Raw genomic sequence first — 13665 nt, forward strand, 5'->3', positions numbered from 1 at the left:
GCAAACAGGAAGCAAGATTGCGGGAGCTACCACTTCCCATGTTGGAAACACTAGTAATTAATGGAGAGCAGCAGGTAGAGTATGTGTTTGAGGCCATGACCCACACCCAACCAACCTCTCTCAGTTATTTATTTATCTCAAAGTGCTCATCAGCCATATCATTTCCAGGGGATTCTTTGCCCCCTTCATTGCGAAATCTGTCCATCATACATTGCAAGAATGTAGAATTCCCAATGCAACAGCAACAACAACATCACTCGCTACAGACACTATTCATAGACAACAGTTGTGGTTCACTTACGTCCTTCGCATTGCCAGCGTTCCCAAAACTCAAGCATCTGACAATCGCAAGACGTGAAGATTTGACATCTCTGGGCAACATAACGCTGCCTGCCTCTTTACATTCTCTCCAAATCAGAGCATGTGGGTTGTTGGGTGAAGGCATAGACAGGAAGGATCCCCACATCTGGCCATCCATTTCCCACATCCCTATAATAAATGTTAATGGGAAACGGATTCGCAATGACTCAACATCTTAAAACAGGTAACTCTTTTGCTCTCTCTATGCCAGCCCCACTTCATCTTCAACATCATATTCATTCTCTCCTGTATGATCATTCTTTTATTTCCAAATTTGTAGTGCTGTTTTGTTGTAAATACAAAACCGAATCCTCTTTTTTCACACTGTTAATCACCACTCTATTAAATGGGCATGATATTGTAGAATAATTGAGTTATTTCTTTCAATTTTCTTAATGCAGAAGATTAGCAACCCTACTCTGCTATCTTCGGCAGGAACTTCAAGCTGGATTACTCTAAGAGGTAATATGTTACAAATATGAAGTGCATAGGGCAAAGATTGTGGTAGCAGCTATTTTTGTATGTTAGTACTAAGCAATGATTAGGCTAAATTAGGTAATTCTGTTATGGCCGTTATAGGCTAGTTGTGTAAGTGTTATAGCATTTCTCTTCTATTTTTTGTAACAGCATAGTGCTACAGGATGATTTATAAGCCTTAGTATTATTAATTAATTTATTGACATAGTTATAATTGTAATTCATTCTCATTGATTAGTAAATGTATAATTCAGTTTTCTCTTTTCTCTGCTTTCTTTCTCCATTTTCTGATTTTTTATTCTTACTTTCATTCTTTTAAACTTTAATTTTGGCAACTCATTCTGACAAGTTTTAATTGTGTAGCATTGTTATAGTGCAAAAGTTAAATAGTAACAGTTACAAATAGATGGCAACAAAGTTATCAAATCATAGGCCTTTGGGCGTAAATTTAATTCCGTTCCCTACCTGCAGCGCTGCAACAAGATTACCTTTGGTATAAGTAGAACAACACCGTAGTGGTATTATAGATCATCAAACCTTATTGTCAAACAAAAATGACATTGACTAATGAAGTTGAGTATCCTAACCTATATTTGTAGTGGGCAAATAACCCAAGCACACTCTAATAATCGAAGCTGTAGCCTTTAGCCATACTAAAATGAGATCTGCGCATAGCACGGAGAGATAAATTAATTATACTATATAGTATATTTTAATATTGTTTATAGATTGATTAGATAATATGTATATTAATGTTGAATTTAAAGTGTTTTATATTAATAATAATTTTTGTTGAGTTAAGAAATTAACTAAATTAATTAGTGATGACAAACATTATTTTTGGGCAAAATAAATAATTAGTGTTGATTAAATTAATTGCATATTACTAATTATTTATAAACATATTGCAGGCCAAAACTTAGTTTAGCAACCAAATTGGAATGAAAATAATATAGCAAGGCTGGTGGGTCAATAATATAAACGAAGCCCATAAGGAAACAAGGTTGGAAAAATCAAAATGGGCAAAATGAAGTGATCCGACCCAAACCCTAGCACTTCACTCAGTTCAAACTCCTTCCATGTGCTTCAACCAAAAGCAACGTATACTTCTCTGTCTCAGTCAAATCACAGAAGAAAGAGAAAGAGCTTCTTCTCCATTCACAGAAGAAGAAAGAAAGATAGAGATTAAGCTTGAAAAGCAGAAGTCTAATTATCCAATTCAAACCAAATCAAGCTTAGGTTAAAGGTAACCCATTTCTTCTTACAGGCAACACACTTTCTTCTCTTCATCTTCAACTCTCTACCACTCTATTTTGAACTATATGGAAAAGAGGATTTATGTTCCTCTCTGCTGTGAATCCACGGTCTCAAACATGTCTTGGGGACCAAGTTGGTTTTCAAGGGCTCAGATCAAGTTGACCATTGGAAGACTCTTGTTGTTGCTGCTTTATGGCTTTCGGTCAAGATGAAGAAGTCAGAAGCAAAGTTTCTACTCTAATGTTTATTGAGAAAAAGTGAATCTGTGGGTTGGTGAAGCTCAAGGCTCAATGTGTTGACCTTGGAAGAAGAACCCAGCAACATACAAGGAGATAAAAGATGACTTTCTGCTCATTCAGAACCAAGGAGAGAAAATCAGAGTTTGGTGAGTTGTGTTTTGTGAAGAGTTCCCTGAGAAGTTCCTCTACTTGGACAATGTTTTCTTTCAAAGAAGCATTCTGCCAATACTGAAGAACTGAATCAGAGATTTGCAAATCTGGTTTTGCACATAGCAAAGAGGCTGTTGATGAAGTCAATCTCCTTCATGTTTTACAGATTGTAATGTACTTTTCTATGTTTATCTTTCTGTAATTTCTTGTGAGAAAAGGCATTGTGAGAAAACTCAAGTAAAAGCCATGAGTGGAAAAAGGCTGAGTGATACACTTGAGAGAAAAGCCTAGATTTATTTTCATATTTCTTTAGGTATGTTTATGTCTTGTATCTTGTACCTGTGAGGTATTCCGATCTTAGTTGGATTAGCACCAAGAGTGAATAGTTAGGTACTAGCATAGCCAATGTCAAGTTAGGTTAGAACTTGAGTGTGAAAGGATTGGGTCAATCCTGTAAAATTGGTGTATGTAATACTGTTAACTATAGTGAAAATTCTTCCACTGTTGTGGAGGAGACTAGATGTAGGTTGCATAGCACAAGGCAACCGAACCAGGATACATGCTGGTGTTAGCTTTTCTCTTCTCTGCTGTGTTCTATTTTCTGATATTCATGAGACAAAAATAAATTGTTTAATAAATTTTCGCTGCTGAGTACAAACAAAATCAGAATTGAAAGTTTGTTTTAAAGGATCATAACAGCAATTTCAAAAAGGAAGACATAGATTCAACCCCCATTCTCTAAGCCTACCACAACCTTCAATTTTTACAAAATATTTATGATGGTTTCAGTGGCTAAGAGAAGGGGGGTTGAATCTTAGCCCCTTTTTTGCTTGCTGACACTTGCTTGGACTTAGAGGAAGCTTTTCTGTTTTTAGCTCGTTCCTAATCACGAGACATTTTCATTTTGTCTCGTCACTTGACACGAGACATTTTTTATTTTTCATCTGAACAGTAAAAACAGAATTGAAGTAGGAAGAGAGAGAAGATAACACCCAGATATATCCTGGTTCAGCTGCTAAGTGCAGTGCAGCCTACATCCAGTCTCCATCACAACAATGATGGAATTTCACTATAATCAACCAGATTACAACTTGTAAAGTGCTAACCCAACTTACAAGGGGATTCCCACAGAATCATGAAACACAACACAGATGTACAAAGGAACTCTAAGACATCTATGGCTTTTTCTTTTAATTTTGCACTCTCTGCCTTTTTTCGCTCTATGGCTTTTTCATACAAACCTCACTATTTGCCTTTTTCCATGAGACTCAAGACATGACAAAATTAAACAGAAAAATACTAAACAGAAAACATTGAAGGAGAAGAAGAACTGCTAGCTTAGGTAGCTCTGAGAACTCTGTGCCTTGCACTCTCAAATCTTACTCCTTGAATCAAACCATGACTGTTCACCTCTTTTATAGAGAAGTGAAGCCTTCACAGTTGAAACACAAACCCGAGCTCAGCTTCTTTTCCTTCAAAACAAAACCGGTTCGGCCACACAGAGAGAAGAGGTAACCATGCAAAAACCAACATGCAAATACCTCTAGTCCTTCCTTGGTCATCACTCTTCATCAATCCGAGCGCTCCATCCTTGGCTTCCTCTCCAAGATGGATTTCTGGCCCTTGATGCTTCATGATGATGATGACTTCATCTGCTTCAATCTCTGCCTCAACCATCACTTCGCCACTCTAGCTACTTCCTGTGGTAGTTGAGCAGAATCAAAGACAAGCCATGCCTCCAAAGATCTTCCTTACTGGCCGAATCTTCATCCTTTTTTTTTTTGAGTATGAAGGATCCGAGATTACCTCACCAAATCTTACCAGATTAGGTGATAATCTCAACCACAGCATACTTTTCTTTTTCTTTTTCGTGCCATCAACTCGATGGTCTTTAGGCTTTCTTTCCTTTCCTTTCGGTAGCTCCAAGTAGCTTCCATGGCTTCCTGTGTAATAACCGAAGAAAGAAGAAGAAAGAGATGAGAGAGAAGAGAGTATCTGAAGTAAAAGCAATTCAAAGTGATTAAACAAATTAAAAAAATAGTTTGCTTTTACTTCCCTTCCATAAGGTAGTGTGCAGCACTTATGACAATCAATCAATTCAGCTGCAAATTTCTCTCTCATGTTTCCCATGCAATAAATGATAATTTAATGAAATTTGGAATCCATCACATGGTATAATGCTTGTATCCGTTGGAAGCTTGTAACATGACTAATAGAAATGGGTTTTAGTTCAAGAAGTGCATTATGCCCATTTCCTTAAGATTTCGGACCAAGCATGCAAGAAGAATTGGGCTTATGATAGTTTGGATTCTGGCCCAATAATAATAACAATAATTCAGCCATAACAAACAAAATATTTTTGCATCAATGCTGAATGTATTCATGAAACACTTGGGCTTGTAATTTTTCTTTTATTTTCGGCCCAAATTAAAACATGCATCACAAAATTATTAATTAACATGTGATTAATTAAAATTGAATTAATAATTTTGCAATTGAATGTTTTAATAATGTTTGTTCATCACAAATATTAATTTGGAGTTTTCCAAACTCATCAATTTATTTGATAATTTATATATAATTTCATATAATTATTCAACTAAAATATAGTACAAATTGAATTATAGATTATTGTTTTTAAAAATTTTAATTCATATAATTTATTTTTAAAAAAAGACATAAGTTTTTTATTTTTGAGTTGTGCAAATTTATATTTTTGTTGTTTTCATTGTTTGCAAATAATTAAAGAAAAGAGTTTCCAAAAAATGAATTTGAATGAAAACACCAAAAATATAATATAAAATTATGAATTACTTTGTAATAGTGACATATTTGAATGTATCTAATAAGGAGATGTTGTGCTAAATTTGAACTTACTTAGAGGAATTTTCAACATTTTGTATGAGAGATTAAGAAATGAAATAATAGTAGTAAGATTGTATGCAACATAATTTGTAAATAGACCAAATAATGTAATAATAAGAGTTTTATACAACATGTATAAATAAGCCAAATAATATAAGATTTGAATATTTGTAAGTGAAACTTTTTATAATTATGATTATTATGACACTCTATTTGTATATATTTATTGCATTTAATTATTAATTTATATTTTAAATAAATAATAATAATAGTTAAGAATTTTTTTAATTTTTTTTCTTAAGGATGATTAGTTGGTTCTCATATATTGCTATGTATTTAGAAGTGCCGATGTAATATCACTAGAAAAAAGCAAAATGGCTAAAATTTATTATAGAAGATTGGTATCAACTTTTATAAATTATAAATAGATAGATAGATAAATAGATTGTTTGGCTTAACAAAGCTTTTGAATAATGGATCTCTCACTTTGAAGTTGAGACATATATGCTTGAATAAATCTGGATTCAATTTAAAAATAAAATACAAGTATCATTACAAAAATACATTAGATAAAAAGTAATAAAAATAAATTTTGTTAGAGAAGTTTGGAAATATCTACTCTTATACTGGTAAAAGGACTAAAACATGTGGGATTCTCTTGTAGGAATAAAACAAGAAGCATCTCGGGAACATGTCAATATAATTTTGCTATAAAAAATATAAGCACCACAATATAATTCAGCAGAAAAAAATTTTGGAGCAGGAGACATATGCACAATTAGAATGCAACAAGGTGTCTCCTAATGATGAGGATACAGCAAGAATGCAACATTACAGCCTTTTGAAAAGAGACAGATGGAAACTATATAGTTGAAGGTTTGAAAGAGGGAAGAATACCAACATTTAGATTGTAAATCAGAGCATGCTGATTAGTCACTTTTTCTTAGAGACATTTAGTCTATAAGATACTATGAGTTAGAAATCAAAATATGTTTAGTGTGAGGTGTTCAGTTTTCTGTAAAAGAAGCAAGGCACGAATGAGTGTTAGGATGTGAGTAAGAGCATCTAGCCAAAGCCTTAAGAGAGTCTGAATGACTTGTAATCTTGAAAATTTGTAATCTGAATCTGTTTAGTGAAAATCCCACCATTTTTTTGTGGTGGGGACACTACATTAGGATCAATCCAGGATACATCACTGAGTAACTCTTCTAGCTTTCATCTCTTCATTAGCATGTTTATTTACTGCATTTCATGAGTTCTCATAAAACTGTTATAACCTGCATACTAGTATTTTGAGATTGTTTGAAAATTTTCCTTCTGAAAATTGTGTGAATGTTCTGATAGTTTGATTAATGTTGCTGAGTGGTTGACCTTGTGGCATCTCTTTTGAATATGTGAGCTTGTTATGGTAAAAAATAGTTTTTATATATATAGCAAAATCATATTCCTACAGTGGTCATATCCCGGCGACCATTATTGAAGACTACATGAAAATGTTGTTGAGGTTGCTGGGATACATGCTTCCAATTTATGCATTTAGCTTTTAGAATCAACTAACCAAAAATAAAATTTAAAAAAATGTAAAATAAAAAGCTTTTATAATCATACTTCCCTCTCAGTGAAGCTAAGAAGCCAGATTAGATAAAGGCTGATTACATGGTTTTGTTATTTTCTAATTGATTTAATAAGGCATCACATGAAAAATGTATTTAAAAAAAAAAAAGACTAGAACTAAAATGTGTAAAAAGTAAAAAGAAGTGAAATCATTCTATAATTTTCTTATTTAAATTATTGTTTTCCAGGAAATGATGGTAAAATGTGGGTAATGTAAGATCCATTTTGGTCTTTGGAGCAAACAAAGCTGAAGCTAGGCTAAATGGTTGATATGATATTCTAAAGACAATGAATATGGTTCTTAATGGAAGTAATTTTCTTTTCTTCATCTTGTGTTTGTCTAATCTGATGGTTTAATTAATTTGCTAATCTCAAATTACACACTTATTCTTCTATGCTCTATGAGTTATTTATATAATAAATACAGATCTCTCTGTACGCTTTATTTATATAATAAACACTTGATCACTGCTTTCGAGGAAGAGAGCAAGAAGCATCATGTGAAGTTGTCTGAAAGACCAATAAGCATTTCAAGTCAACTTACTTTTTGCTAAACATAATATCATCTCCACACTAACTTCTAAGCTGCTACCACTTCCTTACCCTTTTGTGTTTGTGAGAGATCTCAGTTTGAGTGCACTTCCTTACCTTTCATACTTTCTTGATCTTCTGAACATGGCTGCTGAACTTGTTGGAGGAGCTTTCCTCTCTTCTTTTCTCAATGTTCTTTTCGACAGGCTCTCCGATCCTGAGATTATCAGCTTGATCCGAGGGAAGAAGCTTAGTGAGAAGATGATCCAGAGGTTCAAGGCAATCCTGAATGGGGCTGAGGCCTTGCTGAATGATGCTGAGCGCAGACAAATCAGAGAGGGGCCAGTGAAGATCTGGCTGGACGATCTCAAAGATGCTATCTATGAGGCTGACGACTTCTTGGATGAAATCACCACCAAAGCTGCAACTAAGAAGGATCAAGGTAACTGCCTAACTCGCTTTCTGAATTTGAAAGATAGAAAGAGGGTTACTAGGATGGAAGATGTCATTGCTAGGCTAGAGTCCATAGTGAATCAAAAAGATACTCTTGGCCTGAAAGAGATACCAATGGAGAACATGTCATGGAGAACTCCATCCACGTCTCTAGTTAAGGAGTCTGATATATATGGCAGGGATGAAGATAGGAAAGCCTTAGTCAAATTGTTGTTAGATGATGCTAATGATGGTGAAGTGTCTGTGATCCCCATCATTGGCATGGGTGGGATAGGAAAAACAACTTTGGCTCAATTGGTTTACAATGATGAGCAAGTGCAGCAAAAGTTTAATGTTAAAGCATGGGTTTGTGTTGGTGAAGTATTTGATGTTCTTAAGGTGACAAAGACTGTAGTGGAGAAAGCTACTTCTGCTTCTTGCAACATGAATGATTTAGATTCATTTCAACAACGTTTGAGGACTGAGGTAACAGGGAAGAGGTTTTTGGTTGTTCTGGATGACATGTGGACCAATCATTATGATGATTGGAAAACTTTTCTAGGTCCCTTCCAATGTGGAAGTCAGGGAGGAAAGATTCTTGTCACAACCCGCATTGATACCGTTGCTTCTATGGTGAAAACAATTCCAGCTCACAATTTGAGTTTGTTGGATGATGAACAATGTTGGTCGGTGTTTGCAAATCATGCATTTTTTCCTACTGAATCCCGAGATCGTTTGGCTTTTGAAAAAGTTGGTAGAAAAATTGTTGAGAAGTGCAAAGGACTGCCTTTGGCTGCTCAATCACTTGGTGGCTTGCTAAGAACCAAGGATAACATAGCGGACTGGGAAGATGTTTTGACGAGTGAGATTTGGGAGTTTTCGGAAGATGAGTGTAGGATTCTTCCTGCATTAAGAATCAGCTATCACTACCTCCCCTCATATTTAAAACGTTGCTTTGTTTATTGTTCTTTGTATCCTAAGGACTACGCATTTGACAAAGACGAATTAGTGTTATTATGGATGGCGGAAGATCTTTTGCAACAACCAAAAAGTGGAAGCATTTTAGAAGAAGTTGGATATAAATACTTCAATGATTTAGCTGCACGATCATTCTTTCAACCTTCAAAGAATGGTTATGAATATTCATTTGTGATGCACGATCTCATGCATGATCTAGCGACATTTTATGGTGAAAAGTTCTTTGTTAGAATATCTGAACACGAGAATGTAGCCCAACATGATACTAAAACTCGTCATTTGTCATATGATGTCAACGACAATCATTCGGTCCCGAAGATGTTGGAAGCATGTGAGAGTTTAAGTCATGTGAGGACCCTGTTTCAAATCAAGGCAGATTTATACGGATACAGAGAGGGAATTGATCCTTGTGGCTTACTAGCACAGTTGAAGCGCTTACGCGTTTTGTCATTTACATCATTTAAAATTGATATATTGCCTGATTCAATTGGTGAATTGATCCACTTGCGTTATTTGAATCTCTCTAACACACTTGTCGTGACATTGCCCAAGTCCTTGAATAATTTGTACAATTTACAAACATTGAAGTTGAGAAGATGTGAAAAACTTAAAAAGCTTCCCTCCAAGATGCAAAATCTTGTGAATCTGCGTCATCTTGATATTTTCAAAACTGATTTAAAAAAGATGCCAAAAAAGATGAGCAAATTAAAAGATTTGCAATTTTTAAGTGACTATATTGCGGGCAAACATGAAGAGAATGGGATTGGAGAATTGGGAGAACTAGCACATCTCCATGGGTCTTTGTATATTGATAAGTTAGAGAATGTTAAGAATAGTGATGAAGCATCGAATGCAAAGATGGATGAAAAAATACAACTGAATGCTTTATATTTGTGGTGGTCATCATTTGAAGAAAGTGAGGTTTGTGATTCCCAAAATGAAAAAGATGTACTTGACAAATTACGTCCTCACAAAGACTTGAAGATGCTATCCATCAGGTGTTACAGAGGTACCATGTTTCCGGATTGGGTAGGGCAGTCTTCGTTTCACAACATGACTGTGTTGAAGCTGTCGCAATGCCGGAATTGTTGGGCGGTTCCTTCACTTGGACAGTTACCCTCTCTAATGATTTTGAAGATTTCAGGGTTTGATATGGTGAAGAAGATTGGTGGGTCATTCTATAAGGGTGATGGAACTCATCAGCATCAGGAGACACCCTTCCGATCCCTTAAAATTCTGCAATTTCGTGATATGGGTTGGTGGGAGGAATGGGAGTCATATGAATGTGATGATGATGATGATGCACCATTTCCGAAACTTGAGACACTTGAGATACAGAAGTGTCCTAAGTTAAGAGGAGATTTGCCCACTTTCCTTCCGTCTTTGAAACAAATTTACATTTCAGGATGCGAGGAGATTGGTTGTTATCTGCCAAGAGCTCCCATCCTACGAGAATTAAGAATAGATGGCAAACAGGAAGCAAGAATGCGGGACCTACCACTTTCCATGTTGGAGAAATTAATAATTAATGGAGAGCAGCTTGTGAATTCTCTGTTTGAGGCCATGACCCACACCCAACCAACCTCTCTCAGTTATTTAAGGATCTCAGAGTGCTCATCAGCCATATCATTTCCAGGGGATTCTTTGCCCCCTTCATTGGAATACCTGTACATCTTTGATTGCAAGAATGTAGAATTCCCAATGCAACACCAACAACATGAGGCACTAAGGAGTCTTACAATAAACAACAGCTGTGATTCGCTTACATCCTTCGCATTCCCAGCCTTCCCAAATCTCAACTATCTCGCAATTGAAAGATGTGAAAATTTGACATCTCTGGAGCTGTCACAGTCACAGTCCCTCCGATATTTATGGGTTGAAGTATGCCCTAAGCTGGAGAACATAATAGGACTGCCTGCCTCTTTGTGGGAACTCTACATCAGGAAATGTCCGTTGTTGGGTGAAGGCATAGAGAGGAAGGACCCCCACATTTGGCCATCCATTTCCCACATCCCCAGTATTTATGTTGATGGGAAATGGATTCTCAATGAGTCAACATCTTAAAAGAGGTAACTCTTTTGCTATCTCTCTATATCCCAAACCCACTATTCATTCTCTCCTACGTAATCTTATTTTTATTTCCAAATTTCTATACCTCATTCAAATTGTGTGTCTCCTACTCTTTTGCGAAAACACAAAACTGATTCCTCTCTTTTCACACTGTTAAGTGTTAATCACCACTCTACTCAATGCCTACTTTTGAGAACATACAGTACTGTATGGGTATACAATGTCAATTTTGGTCTTTTTTTCCCCTAATGATTCTTCTTTGTTCTTCATGTATAGGGACATTTAATGATTCGTCTGGGACTTATCAATTTAATGCAGTTCGGTTGTGCACCTCCATTCTTGTAAGGATGCTTCTCTGTCTATTGAAGCTTGTTTTGTTAATTCAAGGATCATACCTTGAGAATGATGAAATCTTTCCCTTCCATTTTTTACCTTTTCTATTAATGCTTTTTCTTCTTTCATTCTTTTTCTTATTTCAATCAGCTACTTGTCTTACACCCAAATGGAAGGCCTTTCATTACCTTTCTTGGTGTTGCTCCTGCTTGCTTCCCCGTGCCCTTTGTTGGATTTGGTATAACTTTATTATCTTATTATTAATTTCTCTTGAATTCAGAAACTAATAAACTTTGTGATGGCAAACATTTATGGTTGAGTTAATGTGTGCTAAGCAAAAATTGTATGAGTTTTTATAATGTGTTTGTTTCGGTGCAGCAAGAAACAAATTGAAGCCAAGTTGGAGTAAGCTCAATTTGGAGAGCAAGGGAACCTGGTCAAGAATGATTTCACGAGGTGTGGTCTTTGCATCAATATGAAAGCTGAATTCATGGAAGACACCATCCTCATACAAAATCAAAAGAAGAAGTAGATGATGTAGAACAGAATTTCGCTAAAACCGATAGATCAATCAAAATGCACAAGAGCACCTTTAATGATAAGGATACAGTTGGAGCAGCATGTCAAAAATAGGCAGAAAGTGTACAAAGAAAAAAGGAAGGAAAAACTTAGTTATATATTTTGACTGATATTGTGCAATTATCTTTTTTCTCTTAAGAGTTTTCATGTCTCATCATTTCATTCTATTTTAGGATAGCTGATATGACTTATTCTATTTATAAGAAAGAGAGAGCTTAGAAAGTGAGTATCAATTTCTGTCATGAGAAAGGCAAAAAAGCTTGGATGTGAGAACATCAAGAAAAAGCCATGAGTGACATTTGAGAAATTTGTGTCTGTATTTGGCTTGAATTGGTCTTTGTAACTTGAATTTGTTTATAGTGCAAAGTTCTACCATTTGTTGTGGTGTAGACTGGATGTAGATTTCATTTTGGGATTGAACCAGGATATATCGTAATGTTCATCTTCTCTATTACAGCTTTCATTCACAATATTATTATAACTGTCATTTGCATATTTTTCTGCAAAATCATGCGATAATTTTATAAAATATCTCTATCTAATAAAATAAAATTTTAAGCACCAGCTGCCTTTTTCTTTTTGGGCAAATGAAGATGCATTGAAAAAGTTATTATGTTATAAATATGAAGTGCATAGGGCAAAGTTTGTGGTAGCAGTAATTTTTGTATGTAAATACTAAGCAAAGATTAGGCTGAGTAAGGTAGTTCTGTTATGGCTGTTATAGGTTAGTTGTGGTTTATAGATTCTTTTCTATTTTCTATATGTAACAGCATAGTATTATAGGTTGATATATAAACATTACTGTTATTAATTTTATTGACATAGAATTGTAATTGTAATTCACTCTCATCAGTAAATTTGCTTTTGTATTTGGCTTGAATTGATAATTGTAACTTGAATTTGTTTATAGTGGAAAATTCTACTATTTTTTGTGATGGAGACTGGATGTAGATACCACGGATGGAATTGAGCCAGGATATATTGCGATCTTCTCTGTTACAGCTTTCATTAAAAATGTCATCTGCATATCTTTCTGCAAATCATGTAAAATTGTAAACACTAGCATTTTTTTTAACAAATGAAATTGCATTCAGAATGTTGTTATATTACAAATATGAAGTGCTTAAGGCAAAGATTGTGGTAGTAGGTATGTCAGTAATAAGCAAGGATTAGACTTTGTTAGGTAATTATGTTACAGCCATTATAGCTTAGTTATTATAGCATTCCTCTTCTATTTTGTGTGTGACAGCATACTACTACAGGTTGATATATAGCATTCCTCTTCTAATTTCAATCCCTTTAACTCTGCTTTCTTTCTCCATTTTCTGATGTTTTTTTTCTTACTTTCAGTCTCTTAAACTATCATTTTGGCACCTCATTCTGACACAAGTTTTAGTTGTGTAGGATTGTTGCACTACAAAAATAAAATAATAAAATTTACAATAGATAGCAACAAAGTTGAAAATCGAATCATATGCTTTGGGTGCAAATTTCATTCCATTTCATAGCTGCATAGCTGCAACACTTAAACCAGGAGCCAAAATGATTAAAAGGTGTCACACATTATCACACATCCCATCATTTTAAGAGCCATTAATTTAGACAACATTTAAAATCCATGCAACATTATGATCCTATTTGACAAAACTAATATAAATTCAAAAAGGGTCAAATTTGATGCCATCTCTATGACATAATCTACAGATAAATTCAAACTCCAACAACACATTTCCATTTTTTCTTTTTTAACATCAAATGCTATGCTCAACTTTACACACAA

General features: G+C 34.8%; 1 protein-coding gene across 1 annotated transcript; it reads left to right on the forward strand.

Moving 5' to 3' along the window:
- Window positions 1–7450: 7450 nt before the first annotated feature.
- Window positions 7451–12261, forward strand: LOC130960236 (putative disease resistance RPP13-like protein 1). Its single transcript, XM_057885580.1, has 4 exons — window positions 7451–10972; window positions 11250–11314; window positions 11457–11544; window positions 11685–12261. Exon 1 carries the CDS (start codon window positions 7638–7640, stop codon window positions 10965–10967), a length of 3330 nt encoding a protein of 1109 aa, XP_057741563.1. The 5' UTR covers window positions 7451–7637; the 3' UTR covers window positions 10968–10972; window positions 11250–11314; window positions 11457–11544; window positions 11685–12261.
- Window positions 12262–13665: the final 1404 nt, after the last annotated feature.

Source organism: Arachis stenosperma, chromosome 2 (assembly GCF_014773155.1).
Source record: "Arachis stenosperma cultivar V10309 chromosome 2, arast.V10309.gnm1.PFL2, whole genome shotgun sequence".
NCBI classification, from domain to species: domain Eukaryota; kingdom Viridiplantae; phylum Streptophyta; class Magnoliopsida; order Fabales; family Fabaceae; genus Arachis; species Arachis stenosperma.